Here is a 19649-nt window from a genome sequence, read left to right on the forward strand (position 1 = left end):
TCTCACCTTCCTCCCCTCTCCCCTTTCCTCTTCCTCTTGTTTGCCTTTCTCATGCACGGACCGGTAACCTGAGAGAACACGGGTACCATTAAACTATGCTTCTTTCCTCTTACTCCTTACCCCCCATTCGTCTTTGTGCTTGGCTTCTTCTTCTTCACCTCCCCTCCTCTTCCTCCTCCTTCAGGTATAGTGTCTTCTCGCTGTTAATTCCTCTAAACTGTCATTTCTCCCACACCTGCTTAAAGGTACTTATGTTTTATTCATTCCTTTCACTGCCTCCTCCTTCTCCTCCTCCTCCTCCTCCTCCTCCTCCTCCTCCTTATTCTTCTTCTCATCTTCCTGCTTCAATAGTTCTGTCCTTTTTTGCAGTTCATTAAGTGACTCAATCTGTTATCTCTCTCTCTCTCTCTCTCTCTCTCTCTCTCTCTCTCTCTCTCTCTCTCTCTCTCTCTCTCTCTCTCTCTCTCTCTTGCATCTTCTTAAAATGATCTATAATTTCCTTACCATTCCTCCTATCGTATCATTTGACATCATTATTAATTTCAATTGAGCTAAAAGTACAATGATTTGATGTTACTTTATTTATCCTGTGAGGTTAAAATTATAGGAGTTATAAGTGTTTGCTGTAATTTATTTATATATTTATTTTTTACATTGAAAATAACTTATGACTTCCTGATAATGTGAATATATATGAATGTTTGTAAGTAAATATTATGTTAAGGGATAAATTGATAGATAGATATAGATAGATAGATAGATAGATAGATAGATAGATAGATAGATAGATACAGATAAATTGATAGATAGATAGATGGATGGATAGATAGACAGATAGATAGATAGACAGATAGATAGATAGATCGATAGATAGATAGATAGATAGATAGATGGATAGATAGATAGATGGATGGATAGATGGATGGATAGATGGATGGATGGGTGGATGGATGGATGGATGGATAAAAACAAAGAGAGAAAGAAAGAAAGAAAGAAAGAAAGAAAGAATGAATGAATGAATGAAAAAAATAGATGGATAAACAAATAGCCAGTTAATTACACTGAAACAAAAAGAAAGAAATAAAAAGATAAATTAATAGATAGATAAATAGACAGATAGACAGACAGACAGACAGATATGTAGATAGATAGATAGATAGATAGATAGATAGATAGATAGATAGATAGATAGATAGATAGATAGATAGATAGACTGACTGACTGACTGACTGACTGACTGACTGACTGACTGACTGACTGACTGATAGATAGACAGATAGCCAGACAGGTACAAAGACAGCAAACAAAAGGAAAACAAACAAAAACAAGAAACAAGAGAAAAAAAAAACAGTTGCCCAGGTGTCTTCATGTTCCATTTTCTTCAAACCTTCCCTTATCAACCCCAAACAGAGTACCATTTTCTTTTTTCTTCTCCTTTTTTTTTTTTTTTTTTCTGGTTCTGTGTGTGCGCCAGGAAACACTCTCCTCGGTGGACTTACACATCAAACACGTGCTGTAAATATTTGCATCACTCCCATCACTGTGGAACCTTTCGGATTTGGATATTTGAGATGTGGTAAGCTTTAAAATTCCCTCCATTTCTGTCTATTACCTCTCGTTCCCTCCCTCCTCCTCCTCCTCCTCCTGTCTCTTCCTCCTAGTTCCCTCCTTACCCCCCCCCCCGCCTCCTCTCCCAGCACGCCCATCACTGTCACTTTCTCCATTCCCTTCTTCATTCATTCCTTCATTCTCTCCTTCCTTACCATACCTGAGACTCTTGTTCCTTCCTATTCCTCCTCCTTCTCCTCCTCATGTTCCTCTTGTTCTTATCTTTTTTTGTAATTATTTTTTTCTTGTTCTTGTTCTTTTTCTTTCTCTTCCACCTTTCCCTTATTCTCTTCCTCCTCCTCCTCCTCCTCCTATCATTATATTTTCTTCCTCCTTCTCTCCTTCTCTTTTTGTCTTATTTTTTTCTCGTTTCATCTCTTCCACCTCTTCGTTCTCCTCGTCCTTCTCCTCCTTATCCTCTTCTTCCTCTTCCTCACCTTTCACCTCCTTCTCTCCTCTTCCTCCTCCTCCTACTCCTACACTTCCTCTTTCACATACCTGTACCTTCCTTCTCCTCCTCCTCCTTCTCCACCTCTGACACCTGCCCGTCCATTAAGCCATACCTGTCGGAGAAAGAGAAAAATATGAAACACGGAAGAAAATATTACAAGTATAATATTTTTTTTTTTTTTTACTTATTAAATGAAGTAAAGAAGGAAGGAGAGGGGAAGGGAAGAAAAGGGAAGTAGATTTAGGGAAGGGAAGAGATTTAGGGAAAGGAAGGGAAAGTAAGGGAAGGAAAAGGAAAGGGAAGAATGAAAGGTAAGAAAAAGAGAGATGAAAGAAAATATTTGCATGAACGGAGAGAGAGAAATAAAAAAAAGGAAGGAGAAAGGAAAGAAAGGACAAAGACACAAAAAAAAAAGAGAAGAGGAAAAAAAAAATCTTGTAAGCAATGATTTAAAGTTACATAAAAAAAAATTGACATAAGAAAACAAGGGAGACTGCAGGAAATCGCTGAGCCTACACGTGGCAGTCCCTGTACAAACACACTTACCTACTTATTCCCCCAAGCATCACTCACAGACAAACTTAACATTAAAAAAAATAAATAAAAAAAAAAACACCGCACAGGTCCAATGACAAAAATCAGCTCACTCCCATTTGATATCGAACTATAAAATGCACAGAAGTTTAAGAAGCATCAGATTCAAAATAACGTGCCTCGATTTTTTCATCCTATTAACTAAAACTCGGAATAAAGGCACCAGAAAGAAAGTAAATATCAAAACACAGTGAATACCAATAAGTTAACTGCCGCACGTTTAATATCCAAATATAAAAAAAACACAAAACGCTGAACAGGTATACGGTTTAATAAGGCACGGCCCCTCACTGCACCACCTTCAGGATAATACACCAGAAATACAGTTAAGTAGATACAAACGTAAGGGAGAAAGTGGTGAAAGTCCTGAAGGTGTCTGGGATTGAAATGTGATGGTAATCTGACGCCGAGAAGCAGAGCGAGGCGGGAAGGGACGAGCAGGAGGGCGAGAGGAACCGGGAAGACCAGCAGATAGAGAGGAAAGTGAGTGCAGACGAGAGAGAGAGAGAGAGAGAGAGAGAGAGAGAGAGAGAGAGAGAGAGAGAGAGAGAGAGAGAGAGAGAGAGAGAGAGAGAGGCAAACAGACATACACATAAAAGAGACAAGCTGACAAATACAGACTGACAGACAGACAGAGAAAAAATAAAATAAAATAAAGACAAAAAGAGAGACACCGATAGAAAAACAAACAAAAACAGCCAAAACCAGTCAAACAACAAACAAACAAACAAACAAAATAGATCGACAAACAAACAAACAAACAAACAAACAAAAGCGAAAAATTATAACAAAAGAAAAAAAGGAAGACGCAGAGAGAGAGAGAGAGAGAGAGAGAGAGAGAGAGAGAGAGAGAGAGAGAGAGAGAGAGAGAGAGAGAGAGAGAGAGAGAGAGAGAGAGAGAGAAACAGGATACATGAATCTACTACAATGTGGAGATCCTATCAGCATCTACTGGGATCCTACGAGTATCCTATCACTTCTAAGAATCACGTGGAATGTATGTGTGGTGTTAAGTGTCCTCACGGGGGGAAACCTTGAGCAGATGCCCCTGTGCCTTGTGAGCGGTGCAGCCCCATGAGGAATCCCTTTAGAAAGCCCCCTCCTGAGATCTCCTTCCGAGTCCCTTTAGAAAATATCCTCCCACTCCCTTTGTAAATTCAAGTCGAAGTGTTTCCAGTAGTGTGTGTGAGAGTGAGAAATACGGTGAGGTAACAGATAAGAGAAAGAATATGACTGTGAAAAATGTTGCTTGTGTTTCTTAATAAGCCTGAAAACTGGAAATTTAGAGTAATGAAAAGGTAAAAATCTGGAAAATAGAGGAAAATGTGTCCGGAAAGTAATGAGGAATAGGGAAAAGATGGAGATATATCATGAAAAATGTTGCTTGTGTTTTTTTGATAAGCCTGAAAACTGGAAATTTGGAGAAATGAAAAGGTAAATAAATTGGAAAATAGAAGAAAATATATCCGGAAAGTAGTGAGGATTAAAGAAAAGATGAAAATATACGTATAGTGAAGAATGTTGCTTATGATTCCTGGCAAGACAAGGGACATAAAATTTTAATAAAGCTAGTTTGTGAAAAGTGTAAATATTGGAAAATGGAAGTACATACATCCGAAAAATAAAGGAGAAAAACAGGTCAGAAAAAAAATGCAGTGAAAAATGCCGCAAAAGATTTATGAAAAGATGAAAACAGAAAATGAAAAAAAATAATCTAAACTAATTTCACGAAAGAGTAAAAGTCTGGAAAAAGAAAAAGAGAAAATATATATAGAAACAAATGCAAAAAAAGTAAAAAAAAAAAAAAACTGCGGAGAAAAAAAAACTAAAAACTCCAGACAAGATTGTGAACGCGAGATTGAAAACAAATACTTCCAAAAACCACACATTTGAAAAACAATGAAAAAAAAATAGAAAACTAAAAAAAGGGAAGACATCTGAAAACTGAAAAAAATAAATAAATAAATAAAACTATACAAGAAAAAAATGGAAAAAAAAACAATTCCCAATAAAAAAAAATCCTAACAACAACAACAACAACAACAACAACAACAACAACAACAACAACAACAAAACAGCATCACATCATTAATTTTCTTAAGAGTTCCTGGGATCATCTGGTGCGCCGCGGGAGGAGGAGGAGGAGGAGGAGGAGGAGGAGGAGGAGGAGGAGGAGGAGGAGGAGGAGGAGGAGGAGGAGGAGGAGGAGGAGGAGGAGGAGGAGGAGGAGGGTAAATAAATCAGTAATAACCTCCACTATCCACACCAAGCATTAGTAAGAAGCTTAATTAGGACATAAATCTTCCATAATCTTCTTATCTCCTTCATCTCCTCTTTACTTCTTAGCCTTCTGCTTTACCTCCACCTCCTCCTCTTATTCGTCTGTCTCCTCCTCCTCCTCCTCCTCCTCTTCCTCCTCCTCTTCCTCCTCCTCTTCCTCCTCCTCTTCGTTCTTCTCCTTTCCCTCCTCATATCATTAATCGAAATTTCTTAATCCAGGTCTTCTTTTTCATACTCTAAAACACTTCTTCTTCTTCTTCTTCTTCTTCTTCTTCTTCTTCTTCTTCTTCTTCTTCTTCTTCTTCTTCTTCTTCTTCTTCTTTTCCTTTTCCTCCTCCTCCTCGCCTTTTCCCTCTCTCTCTTCTCCTTTCCCTCTTTCTTGTCCCTTTTATATCAACTTCTTAATCTATTTTTTTATTTATATAGTTCAATATTCTCATCTTTTTCTTTTCTTCTTTCTCCTCCTCTTCCTTTTCCTCCTTCTCTTTCTTTTTTATCCTCTCCCAATCACTATCCTTCATCACAGCGTCTTCATCTAACGCATCCTCTTTTTTTATATATATATATATAGTTTCAATTTTTTTCTTCTTCTTTTTCCTCCTCCTCTCTATTACTTCTTTGATCTCCTTCCTCCTCCTCTCCTTCATTTCCTCTCTCTCTTCACGATTTTTTTATTTGATCTGTTGACCTTTACGAGTAATCTTTCCTCTTCCTCCTCCTCCTCCTCCTCCTCCTCCTTTTCTCTGACTCTTAGGAAAATAAAAATAAAAGTTCTGGTGGTGGTGGTGGTGGTGTGGTGCGTGAGGTGCTGTCCACTGTAATGCGGTGACGTGATGTTGGCGTGGTGTCTACAGTGGTGTGTGTGGTGTTGCTGTGTTATGATGGCAGCCTGGTGGTGTGTGGTAGTTGTGTGCAGGTGTGTTGGTGTGCGCTGGCATGCATATGTAGTGTAGGTATTATGTAAGTATATTTGTTCCCAGGTGTGCTATTGTTCAGGTTTCGAGCAGGTGTGTGTGTGTGTGTGTGTGTGTGTGTGTGTGTGTGTGTGTGTGTGTGTGTGTGTGTGTGTGTGTGTGTGTGTGTGTGTGTGTGGGTGGGGACAGTAACGTCTGACTCATGTGAAGGAAGGGAGAGAGAGAGAGAGAGAGAGAGAGAGAGAGAGAGAGAGAGAGAGAGAGAGAGAGAGAGAGAGAGAGAGAGAGAGAGAGAGAGAGAGAGAGAGATCAGTTGAGCTATTGTTCTCTCTCTCTCTCTCTCTCTCTCTCTCTCTCTCTCTCTCTCTCTCTCTCTCTCTCTCTCTCTCTCTCACTTGCTTTTCTTTTTTTCTTTCTGTGATGAAGAAGAAAAAATCAACAAACAAACAAACAAACAAAACAAACAAACAAACAAAACAAACAAACAAACAAACAAAAACAAACAAACAAAACAAAACAAAACAAAACAACAATCAAGAGAGAGTAAGAGGTCACAATATTTTTTTCACATAATAATAGGGAAGCAACGTGTGTGTGTGTGTGTGTGTGTGTGTGTGTGTGTGTGTTGGGGGGGTGGTTGGGGTAGGTTTGGAGGAGGTCAGGGGGGATGGGGAGGGAGGGAAGGGGGTCATTTAGAGGTCAGAGACAGCCAAGGTCAAGAAAGGGAGTCACGTGTCAGCGGGTCACGGGCACAGGTGAGACGGAAACTAATTAAGGTCCTCCAGGTGAATGAAAGCTAATTAAAGTTACCTGGGTGTTATCTTGGGCTATTAACGGCATCCTCTCTCTCTCTCTCTCTCTCTCTCTCTCTCTCTCTCTCTCTCTCTCTCTCTCTCTCTCTCTCTCTCTCTCTCTCTCTGGTAGGCAATCTTCTTTTCTCCTTCCCTGTCACTCTCTCATTTCTTTTCACTCCTTCCCATCTTTCTTTATTTTTTCTCTCTTCCTTTTTTCTTCAATATCGTCTTTCTAACTTTCTTGATCCTTTAATCCTTCACTAGTTTACTTACTCCTTTCTTTCTTCATTTTTTTTTCTTCTTTTTTTCTCTCTCTCTTTTCCTCCATAATTCATTCTTGCGTTAAATCCAAAACTCTTTCGTAACTTCTTTTTTTTTCTGGCCTGTTTTCTTTCTTTTTTTCCTTCATGAGTCACTCTCTTACTCCTCTTCCTCTTCTTCCTCCTCCTCCTCCTCCTCCTCCTCCTCCTCCCGTCTCTCTCTCCATTTCTTCATTATTTCATTCTCCTTTTTTTTTCTTATTCTTCTTCTTCTGTCTCTCAATTTCTATCTTACTGATATGATTTTCTCTTCCTTGCAATATCAATTTTGTGGATCGTCGACTCTCTCTCTGTCTCTCTCTCTCTCTCTCTCTCTCTCTCTCTCTCTCTCTCTCTCTCTCTCTCTCTCTCTCTCTCTCTCTCTCTCTCTCTCTCCTACTATCTACACCCAATTCCTCACTTAATCCTCACTTAGTCACTGAATCCCTTTATCTCTCTCTCCCTCCTTCATTACCTCCCTCTCGTATCCTCCCTTTCTTATCCTACGTCTCCCACCGCCGAAGATCTCTCATTTCCTCCTCCTCCTCCTCTTCCTCCTCCTCCCCTCACATCAGTCCCACAGGTAACGTCCCTCGCTCCTGCATAATTCCCCTTCTATATAACATTAGCTAGAGCAACATGTATCTCTTTCCACCTTTCCTCTCACAAACCATGACTGTTTTTCCCTCCCCCGACCCTTGCTGTCCTTTCACCTCTTACTCATAGAATCTGTAGTGGTAGCAGTGTCACATGCAGCCTCGTTAGGACCAGAATAGCTGTTGCTGTCTTTTTGTGTGTGTGTGTGTGTATGTGTGTATGTTCTTTTGTATTCCTTCTCTCCTCTCCTCTCCTCTCCTCTCTCTCTCGCTACACCTGTCCCTCTCTCATGCCCTCACGTCGGCCAGTGCACTTGTGACCTCGTCAGGATAAAGAAGGAGAGGGTGCGGTGCCACTAGTCTTGGCTGAGTTAGGTTAAGTTACGAAGACAGGAGAGAGAGAGAGAGAGAGAGAGAGAGAGAGAGAGAGAGAGAGAGAGAGAGAGAGAGAGAGAGAGAGAGAGAGAGAGAGAGAGAGAGAGAGAGAGAGAGAGAGAGAGAGAGAGAGAGAGAGAGAGAGAGAGGAGACAGGGAGGGGAAGAGGCTGGGGTAGAAGAGAGCCCAGGGAGAGGCTGGGGGAGGCAGGGAGAGGCTGCAACACCCCCAGCAAAGCGGACCCGACCCGTTCCCGACCAGTTAGCGACCAGTTTCCTTTAAATACCGGTGCTTCGGGTGTGGCTGCGCGGCGGTCACTGGCCAGGAGTGTGTGTGTGTGTGTGTGTGTGTATGTCTGTGTGTCTGTATGTAGGTTTGTCTGTGTGTCTGTTTGTCTCTCTGTCTGTCTGTTCCTAAAAAGAGCTTTGACTAAATGGAGTGCAGTTTGTAAATATGTGTTTTAATAATTATTCTTGTTGTAAAATTAATAAAGGGTGTATGTCTGAGTGTCTGTCTGTCCATCTGTCTGTTTGTCTGTCAGTCTCTCCGTCCCTGGTGCTCGCTCTATGTCCGTCTGTCTGTATACCTGTTTGTCTGTCTGTCTGTCTGTATGCCTGTTTGTCTGTCTGTCTGTCTGTATACCTGTTTGTCTGTCTGTCTGTTTGTCTGTCTGTCTGTCTGTATACCTGTGTCTGTCTGTCTGTATACCTGTTTGTCTGTCTGTCTGTCTGTATACCTGCTTGTCTGTCTGTCTGTATACCTGTTTGTCTGTCTGTATGTCTGTCTGTATGCCTATTAGTTTGTCCATCTGTCAGTCCCCGGTACTCATTAAACCACCTAACACATTCCAACACACACGTCACTTCAGAATATCCACAAAACTTTCAACTGTAACATGAGTCCTTTCGTGAGAAGCGAGGCACACACACACACGCACACACGCAAGAAAACAGAAGACTTACAATGATAAAAAGAGACGAGATTGCTAAGACTCTATCCTGAAAGATTGTCTGAGCTGATCTAGGGGTGACAGTGTTCTCTACAGGGACTGGCCACGTGTAGGTCTGATGGGTCCTCGCGGCTCCCCTTGTGTTTTTGTGTTATCTTCAGTGTTACGGGGATGAAGTGACAAGTGGTAAGGTGGTGAGGTGGTGAGGAAAAAGTGGTGTTGTGTTCTTCTGGGGGTGTTGTGCTTCTGGGTTGGGTGGTGAGGGAGTTAGTGAGGTAATATGAGGAAAAAAGTTTGTGAGTGTTGTGCAGTGTGTGTGTGTGTGTGTGTGTGTGTGTGTGTGTGTGTGTGTGTGTGTGTGTGTGTGTGTGTGTGTGTGTGTGTGTGTGTATTCATGGAAGCTCATATATGACTACCGAGTGTAATGTAAAGCACAACAAAATCACTTAATATACACAAAAAAAGAAAAAACAAGCCACTTCACTCATAACACTCATTCTTCCCTCAAAAATTTAAATAAACAAATAAAACGGTGGAGGAAAAATAAACTCCCTACCAAACATAATCTAAATAAAAGAAGGAAAAGAAAACGAACAATGACAAAAAACAATACCAGAACAAGCAAAAAAATAAAAATAAAAACATGAATAATAACAATAAATATGTAAATAAATAAATAAAAATAAATAAACTAATAAAAAAATCACTCAAATTCGAACGCTCAATTATACGAAGAACTGAAAAACGAAGCAAAAACAAAATCAAGACAAAAAAATCAAACCAGCAATACAAGAACAAATAAAAAAAAGAAAACAATAATAATAAAAAATAAAAAATTACAATAATACGAGGAAAAAAATAACCCCCCACAAAAAAAAATAAATAAAAAAAAATACAAACTCGAACGCTCAAAGACACGAAGCAAAGAAAACGAAGACTTGAGGCCTCAGTAGCAAATCCCACCACCACCACCACCACCACCACCGAGTCACGCCCACGGAGGGACACCATGAGGAAGACGAATATTACGCCCGCGCCTTCTGACGTGGGGTGTAAATCTTCCCTGCGCGGCGTAACCCCTTGTTGGGGGCGCGTAATGGCTGGGGGGTGGGGGAATGAGGGGGCTTCTGTGTACTGCCTAGGAGGAGGAGGAGGAGGAGGAGGTAGAGAGGATAGGGTATTGGAAAGTAGTAAAATTTGAATTAGAAAGAGGAAGGAAAGGGAAAAACAGGAGGTAAATGGTCGGGAAGAAAGAGAAACAAGGTATTAAGAGGAGGAGGAGGAGGAGGAGGAGGAGGAGGAGATAAAGGAAAAGACGAACTGGTAGCATTAGGAAGCATGCGGTAGAGGAAGGTAAGAGGAGGAGGAGGAGGAGGAGGAGGAGGAGGAGGAGGAGGAGGAGGAGGAGGAGGAGAAGGCAAGCACCACGAGGCAAGGCAAAGGGAGGGGGGAGAGAGGGGGAGAGAGGGGGAGAGAGAGAGAGAGAGAGAGAGAGAGAGAGAGAGAGAGAGAGAGAGAGAGAGAGAGAGAGAGAGAGAGAGAGAGAGAGAGAGAGAGAGAGAGAGAGAGGGAGAGGGACACAGGACAGGATGGCAGCAGGTACCAGCATTCCAATGTAACTGCCGCTAGTACCCCCTCCCCCCTCCCAACCCACCTCCCCCCATCCCCTCCTCTCCCAACTGTTCCCTCCCCACCACCTCCCCCTTCTTCCATTACTTCCTCAATTCCTACACCCTTTCTTTCTCTTTCTCATTTTCTCTCATTCTTCTCTTTCCTCATGTTTCTTCTTCCTCCCTCATCTTCCTCTTCCTCTTCTTCCGTTTCCTCATTCTTTCTTCTCGTTTTCTCATTTTTTTCTTCTTCTCTTTCTCTTCTTTCGAGTTTGTTTCTCAGCCTCTTCTCTCCTCCCCAATTCCTCTTTCGCTACTCTTCCCTATTATTCTTCCTCCCCCATCTTATTCTCACATGTCCCTTTTCCTCTTTCTTCTTCCTCCTCCTCCACTTCATTTTCTCCCCTATCTCCTCCTGTTCTCTTACCTTTTCCCATAACCCATTTCTCCCCTCTCTTCCCCTTTCCTCCTCACCAGTGTCACTCATCCACCTATCTCCTCCCTCACCTGTGCCCACTCATCTCCCTCACCTTCCTTCCTCACTCTCCCTGACCCTCCTTCCAACAAGTCACCCTCCCCACTCTTTCTCTCTCCCTCCCCCCTCACTTCCCCAACCTCTCTATCCTTCTCCCCCTCTCCCTAACCTCCTCTAACAAGTCTGCCAGGCCATTCCCCCTCACACATCCTTACCTCTGTCCCCTCCCCTCCTTTTCCCCCTCCGTGATCCTCCCCCTGCCCCCCCATAACAGGTAAGCCCCCTCCCTAATGGCTGGAGCGACAAGACCAATCAGTTTCACGGCCAGGTAATCGCGGTCTCTCTCTCTCTCTCTCTCTCTCTCTCTCTCTCTCTCTCTCTCTCTCTCTCTCTCTCGTAACAGCCTCTAACACACTCTCAGCACCAAATTAATAGCCTGACACAGCCTGACAAGCCACACAAGACCTGCACACACACACAGCCGCCTCGCCAGCCTGAAGACACGCTCACCACACACGGCCCGTATTCTGAATCATGTCTGCACCACACCGCCACCACATTCAAAAGGGTCTAGTTCAAGTTACACGGGTTTTAAAGGATGTTTTACGGTTGCAGTGACTGATTAATGAGATTTCTTTATTATCAAGAGGTGAAAGAGTGTTGAGAATAAGGTTAATCATTGCTGTGGCCTTTGAAAATAGTCGCGGTGGGAGAGCCGCAGCACTACCTCACAGTCTGGCACTCCACAGCATCCCACAGCCCCACACAGCCTTACATGTCCCACAGTAAGAGGTATACATGAGGAGGACAAGAGGCGATAACACGAGGAAAGGGATAAAAGAGGTGGGGAGGTTAGAGTTAAGTAAGCAACACACACACACACACACACACACACACACACACACACACACACACACACACACACACACACACACACACACACACACTACAGAAAGCTTGACTGGATGGCTGACTGAATAAATGCCTGACTGAAACTGACAGAGTGACAGACTGACAGACGCACACAACAAATAATAGAAAACAAATAAGAGAAAAGAAATACATTCAAGAAGGAAAAGAAGGAAGAAAAGAAAAACAATCAGATAAGAAACTCGTGCCATTTGTGTGTGTGTGTGTGTGTGTGTGTGTGTGTGTGTGTGTCCCTCCATCGCCCTTGCCGCTGGCCACTGGGAGTCCCTCGGGGGCGCGCCCTTGAGGGAGGGAGAGGAGGGAGAGGGAGGGAGAGCAAGGCAGACCACAGAACAGTGAACCCCGCGGCGCCTCTCGTCCCCCACAACAGCAGGAGGAGGAGGAGGAGGAGGAGGAGGAGGAGGAGGAGGAGGAGGAGGAGGAGGAGGAGGAGGAGGCAAGGGCATGGCCACCCACCCAGCCAGCCACGTGACAACACATTCTCGCCGCTACAGACAAACAAACACACGTGTCTTGCCGTACATTCTCTTCATGTGTCAAGTTACGTGCTTTCTCTCTCTCTCTCTCTCTCTCTCTCTCTCTCTCTCTCTCTCTCTCTCTCTCTCTCTCTCTCTCTCTCTCGTCGCGTGTTCACTTCAGGTATCGTTACTGCTCGTTAATTAAGAGGATTTGCCTGTGCAGTTTAAAATAACCTGCTATTATTATTATATACAAACATTACTCTCGAGTTTACAACGACCTATTTCCTGAGTTCACGAAATTTTCTCCTCTGAGTTCACACAGCTGTAGTTTCTGTAAGTTTGCAGAGATGTTTGAGTTTACAAAAGAATGTATTTTGTGAGTTTACAAAAGATGTGTCTTCTGCGAGTTTACCAAAATGCATTAACTTGTTGTTTATATAAAAAAAAAAAAAATTATTGTCTGCTGATTTACTGAACTGTATTTTCCATGAGTATAAATATTGTAGAACATGCTCTGTTGGATGACAAAGCTCCATTCCCTACCAGTTAAAAAAAAATGAGAAAAAGAATAAAAGAAAAAAGTATATTCTCTCTCTAACCATTTTTTTTTAGTTCACATAAATATATTCAATAACTATACTATCAGTACACACATACAGGTTGACATATGAAAGTATACAATATATTTTTCTTCTTCTTTCTTTTTTTCTTTTTTCCATTTTTTATTTTCTTTTTCTTTTTTTCTTATTTCTTTCTCCCTTTCCTTTTCTGGCCAGGAATGTTTGAGTTGCAGTGTGTGGCGTTCGTGAGCCGGACAATGTTTCAAAGTCAAAAGAAGTTGCAAACCTCACGAAAATATCCACCTGTGTGTGTGTGTGTGTGTGTGTGTGTGTGTGTGTGTGTGTGTGTGTGTGTGTGTGTGTGTGTGTGTGTGTGTGTGTGTGTGTGTGTGTGTGTGTGTGTGTGTGTGTGTGTGTTTGGATAACTAATAGGTTTGTACTGGTTTTGTTTATATAATTACGTTTCTTTTATTTCATTATTTTGTTTATTTACTTATCTATTTTTATTCTATATCACGCTGAAATTTCCACCCTTTTGTCAGTAACGTAACTAACTCCGTGTGTGTGTGTGTGTGTGTGTGTGTGTGTGTGTGTGTGTGTGTGTGTGTGTGTGTGTGTGTGTGTGTGTGTGTGTGTGTGTGTGTGTGTGTACGGTGAATCTTTTAAAGCGTGGAATATCATGCCTGCTCTCTCTCTCTCTCTCTCTCTCTCTCTCTCTCTCTCTCTCTCTCTCTCTCTCTCTCTCTCTCTCTCTCTCTCTCTCTCTCCCCACAGTCACTATGCTTACGCTAATGAGGATTGTAGATAAAAAAAAAAAAGAAAAAGGAAGAAAAAATAAAAAATGAGAAAGATTTTGTGCGCTCTTGTCCATTCTGCCTTTTTTCTTTTCTTTTTCTTTCCTTCCTTTCTTATTTTCAGGTCACAGCCTTCTACAGTCTTTTAAAAGCGAGTATCAACCTGATTCATGGATAAAAAGGAATTTGCATTTTAAGAAAGGATCTCTCTCTCTCTCTCTCTCTCTCTCTCTCTCTCTCTCTCTCTCTCTCTCTCTCTCTCTCTCTCTCTTTGTTTGTTCTATGCAGTATTTTTTTTTTCTTCCTCTTAAGAGTTCACTTGTTTCGTATTATGAGGAAAAAGATGTGGTGACTTTTTTATTCTTTAGGTGTGTGTGTGTGTGTGTGTGTGTGTGTGTGTGTGTGTGTGTGTGTGTGTGTGTGTGTGTGTGTGTGTGTGTGTGTGTGTGTGTGTGTGTGTGTATGTGTAAGAGTTTGTGAGAATATTTTTTTTTTCCGTGCGCTATTTTTCAACTTCTCTATGTTCGTGAATGAAGGATTGTGATGATGTGAGTAAGTATGTAAAGAAAACTTTCTACTTTGCTTACATTACAACTTCAGAAAGGAAAATGAGTGTGAAATTGGATCACACACACACACACACACACACACACACACACACACACACACACACACACACACACACACACACACACACACACACACACACACACACACAGTCATTTTGGATTTGCTTTTAAACTTATTATTATTATTATTATATTATTATTATTTAGGACATTATACCCCAAGAGTTTCTATTTTATTTCTTTCCTTTGTGAGTTTTGTCAGCCTTATTTCCTTTCATCAAAACCCTTTACTCACACACACACATACACACACACACACACACACACACACACACACACACACACACACACACACACACACACACACACACGCATTGAATAGGAATCACCAGGCAGTGTTTCCCTCAGTCAACACCAACACACTGAAGCACAACACTCAATACTTCATAAAAACACGCCATGCCTAAGTGCTCTTCCGGGTTACCCAAACACACACACACACACACACACACACACACACACACACACACACACACACACACAAAATTCACTCTGGGACAAGAAAGCCTTAGAGAATCACCTCTCTCTCTCTCTCTCTCTCTCTCTCTCTCTCTCTCTCTCTCTCTCTCTCTCTCTCTCTCTCTCTCTCTCTCTCTCTCTCTCTCTCTCTCTCTCTCTCTCTCTCGTTCACTTTATGTGGCAAACTTCAGCCTTTCCCTAAACCTGCTCACAATGAGTGTGGTGAGTACTTACTGCAGGAGGAGGAGGAGCAGGAGGAGGAGGAGGAGGAGGAGGAGGAGAAGGGAAAGCAAATGCAGAGACAAGGGCAAAGAGAAGGAGGAGGGCGAAGAGGAGGAAGAGGAAATTGAGGAAAGCTAGGAGAAGGAAGAGGAAGAGGAGGAGGATCTACCAGGAGACTCTTTTTGATATCTAGTATATTTAGAGAGAGAGAGAGAGAGAGAGAGAGAGAGAGAGAGAGAGAGAGAGAGAGAGAGAGAGAGAGAGAGAGAGAGAGAGAGAGAGAGAGAGAGAGAGAGAGAGAGAGAGAGGGTAAAGAGAAACAGAAAAACACGACCTGGCTTATGGGAATATTGGAGAAAGGCGTAAGAGGAGAGAGAGTAAGAGGAGAGCAAGTAAGAGTAAGAGGAACCATCAAAAGCCAAAGAGTTAGAATGTTTTGGTGTTACGATTAATTTCCTTGAAGTGAGAGGAAGAGGAAGAGGAGGAGGAAGGGGAAAGGGGAAAGGGAGGGGAGAAGGAGGAGGAGAGAGGGAAAGTGGCAACAGCTGGGTAATGAAGAGGAAGGATTTACGATGAAGGAAACGGCGCGGGTCCTAACAAGCACTGCAGGACGTGGCTTCCTTCAATAATCAATGAAGGAGACTCTTGCTGCCCTGCCTGCCTACCTGCCTGCCGTCCTGCCTGTCTGTCTGTCTGTCTGTCTGTCTGCCGTCCTACTCTGCCACTCCTGTCTTCCTGATATCCTGTTATCGTGTTTGTGTGTCTGTATGTCTGACGTTCTACTCGGTTTGTCTGTTTGGCTGTCTGTTTGTGTGTTTGTCTGTCTGTCTGCCGGCCATCCTGTTATCCTACCATCCAAGCTCCCAACCAATCCTATCTCCCCACACTCCCTCAATTACCCTTATTAATCCCACGCTTCCCATTGGTCCAGCCCTCCACGCGCCGGCCAATCACAGCAGACCTATATCCTAATGATGACGTCACCACCGTGAAAAGCGCTCGCAAAAAAAAATAAATAAATAAATAAACAGATAAATAAATAAAAATAACGAAGGACGAAGGAAGGAAGGAAGAAAGGAAGGAAAGAATTAAGGCTGTGGTCTAGCGGTCAGTGAAGGGTGATGACAGGGTTGGCAGGGTGAAGGTCATTAACAGCCTAACAGGGAGGGAAGGGTGCAGGGTGAATGGGCGTGACGACAGGAGGAGGAGGAGGGATAGAGAGAGAGACAGAGGAGGAGGAGGAGGGAAAGAGAGAGAGAGAGAGAGAGAGAGAGAGAGAGAGAGAGAGAGAGAGAGAGAGAGAGAGAGAGAGAGAGAGAGAGAGGAGGAGGGAAAGAGATAGAGATATAGAGGAGGAAAAGGAGGAGGGAAAGAAAGAGAGAATGATAAGGGAGAAGGAGGAGGAGGAGGAAAAGAGGACGAATTAAAGGAGTGTGTATAGAAATGAAAGGAGTGAAGGAATGAAGGAGAGCAACGAAAAGAAAGAAGATGGAGGAAAGGAGACAAGGAAACAGGAACACAAAGTAGAAAGAAAGATGAAAAAAACAGGAAGGAGGGAGAGGAGATGTGCAGGTAGAAGAGAGGAAAAGATGAAAAAAAAGATTAAAGAAAAAAAAACCTAAGAAAGAAGTGAGAAATGAAGTGATGAAGGAAGAGAGAAAAAAAGGACAGAAAAGAAGAAAGAATAAGAAAGAAGAGGGAGAGAATGGAGGAGATTGTTCGACTCTTGACCAGCAGGGGCACAGGAAACGCAGGTAACAGTGCAGGTGTTTATTCACAGAAGGTGTGAACAGAAGGCTGGAGGTAGGTGATCTCTCGGCGCCAGGCCGCGCACTTCCCCTTAACACTTATGACTGAAGCCTAGCTCGTTCACTCATACACGTATTCATGCCTCACACAAGTCTCGCTCATTCACTCGTTCACACAACTAGCTAACAACCACACACCTCCCCCGAGACATAAGGAAGATTCCTTATCTTTGTTATGGCCTACCGTAACACATGAAACAAAGTTACAATGATTGAAGTACAGAAAACACGGTACATATACACAAAACAAACACAGCGTACAATGAACACGTACGACTAATCGTAGGTGCTACGGTGCCACCGCACCTGCAGTCGTCTCGGCTCCCTACGCTGTCGGCTGCTTCGACGCTCTGGTTGCTCTCGGCCACGGTGTACCCCGTTACCCTGATGCTCCGGGCTGCCGGGATGGTGGTGTTCCTCGTGACCCTGATGCTGAAGCGCTGCACCGCCATGAGCGGTGTGCTGCTCGACAGGAAGGGGAGCAAGAGGTCTGTGTGGGCGTAGGTGTCTTCTATTACGCCACATCACGCGACCGCTGCCCATCTTGATGAGGTAGTCTCTCCTTCGCCCAACAGCCACGATGACACCCAGGCGATCCCAGAGGCCTGTCGTGTGATCTTGAACGTCGACGTGGCCACCGAGGTGCAGGAGAGGAAGAGTACGGGCGGACGCGTCGTGGCGAAGTTTCGCTTTCTTCCTCAGTCGCTCTGCCTTGGCGTCGCACTCATCAGCAGCGCGCTGCCACTGCTGAGCGTATGAGCGATGATGAGCCGGGACACAGGACCTCATAGGATGACCGAAGAGGACTTGTGCTGGTGATCGCCCTTCCGCCCTCGGAGTGTTGCGCAGTTCCAGCAACCCGCGAGCGAACGCATCCTCGTCCAGGTGTCCCTGCTGTGTGGTCGTGAGGATCAGCTTCTTCACGGACTTGACCGCTGCCTCGGCGTGACCATTGGAGCGTGGATAATGAGGTGAAGATACACGATGCTCCACCCCCCATCGAGCCAGGAAGCGCCGTACCGATGAAGAAGTGAACCTGCGGTCCACCGTCAGTCCTCAGGAGAACAGGCTACGCCCGTGTCGGCGAACACACCCCCGAAGGACACGAACGAGCTGATCAGCCGATGCTGGACCGTGAGCACTGCAGACTCGTGAGGCCACCCAGACAAGCGATCTACATACACGAGGTATGTACGGCCTGCTGCGTGGAAGTAGTCTGCAGAAAACTGACTCAAACACCCTGCTGGGTGTGTCCGTGTCCTGCCAGAGAGGTTCGTTGGCCTTGGCTTGGTAGGAGTGGACGGCATAGTGAGCATCCAGAAACGACGTTCTCAACGTCTCTGTCCATACCAGGCCAGTACACCGTTTGTCGGGCCTCGTCGCTTGGTGCGCTCCATCCCCTGATGACTGTCATGGAGTCGCTCTAGTGTTTCTCGGCGGAGGCTGTGAGGAATAAGAAGCCTCGGCCCGTAAACCCACCAGGTCGTCGTCTACGGCCAGCAGACTGCGCACCGGCCAGTACGTACGCAAGCGGTGATCGAGGTCGTGGCAATGATCAGGGAAGCCCTCGATGATGACGTTCTTGAGCAAGCAGTACTCCCCGTCTCTTGCTGCTGCGGCACGTACCATTTCCACAGTCTGATCCTGGAGTGGTGCTAAGCGGACGCCGTCCTCATTGGTGGCAGATAACGCTGAGATGACCGCTGAGTGGAGAGGGTCGAGGTCACCAGAAGTAGCAGCATCCTCTTCCTCCACTGGGTCCTGTACTGGAGCACGTGAGAGGGCGTCGGGCACACAGTGTGTCGATCCCTTTTGCCAGCTTGCTGTGAAAGAATACTGAGCAAGCTTCTCCCTCATGCGCTGCAGCCCGCAGGTTCTCTATTTCTCCCAAGAACTTGCTATTGAGGAGAGGTATCAGCGGGCGGTGGTCGAGCACTAGATCGAAGTGAGGAGTCCTTTCAGGTAGGTGCCACATTTCCTGACTGCCCAGACGATTGCAGCCATTTCCCAACTCTATTACTGCATAGCGGCTCTCTGTGTCTGTAACAAATCTTGACCCGCATGGCACCATCTTCCACTGGTCACTGTGCTTCTGCAGGAGAACGAATCCAAATCCGTGCATCCTTGAGGCGTCAGTCAGGTAGCATCGTTGGTAATGATGGGTCGAAGTATGCCAAGACAGGTGGGCTGACGAGACACTGTTTCACCTTCTCAAAACGGCCTCTTCATGGTTAGGAGACCAGCACCAACTGTTCTTCGGGCGTAAGAGATCTCTGAGGGGTTGTGCAGCTGCAGCCACAGCAGGAGAAAAGCTTCCAAGCTGGTTTGTAAGACCCATGAATGATCGTAAGTCGGTGATGTGCTGTGGTCGTGGGAAGTCAGAGATTGCCTTAACTTTCTTTGAGTCTGTCGTGTAGCCTTGTCCAGAAACAGAGTAACCACAGTAATCTACCACTCTTTCCGCGAATGTAAACTTCTGTGGGTTGAGAGTGATGCCGTGCTGGTCACACCGCCGCACAATCTGAATGACATGGGCTAAGTGCGCACTGTAGGTGGAGTCATAGGCCAGGATGTCGTCCACGATCTTGATGGTGTTAGGTATGTCGCCGAGAGCTTGGTCTCCTCGACGGTTATACTCGTCTCCAGACGAGACGAGACCCATAACCGCTCGCCGAAACTTGTACCGACCCCAAGGTGTTATGAAGCAGGTTAAATCCTGGTCTTCTTCTCTAATGGGGACTTGACAAATACCCCATCTTGGCATCAAGAGTGGTGAACCAAACTGCTCCGGTCCCGATCGAGGCGATGGCGTCATGAGGTGAGCGCACTGGATACACGGGC

The 19649-nt window shown here is 44.4% G+C and overlaps 1 protein-coding gene across 1 annotated transcript in view; it reads right to left on the reverse strand.

Moving 5' to 3' along the window:
* Window positions 1-1985: 1985 nt before the first annotated feature.
* The window catches only part of LOC135116499 (girdin-like), a 129662-nt gene continuing 111998 nt past the window's right edge, over window positions 1986-19649 (reverse strand). Inside the window, exon 4 of the mRNA XM_064034007.1 lies at window positions 1986-2171. Coding sequence (XP_063890077.1) covers window positions 2085-2171 — 87 coding nt within the window. The 3' untranslated portion in view covers window positions 1986-2084. The remainder of the gene's footprint in view (window positions 2172-19649) is intronic.

Source organism: Scylla paramamosain, chromosome 3, assembly GCF_035594125.1.
Source record: "Scylla paramamosain isolate STU-SP2022 chromosome 3, ASM3559412v1, whole genome shotgun sequence".
Classification (NCBI taxonomy): domain Eukaryota; kingdom Metazoa; phylum Arthropoda; class Malacostraca; order Decapoda; family Portunidae; genus Scylla; species Scylla paramamosain.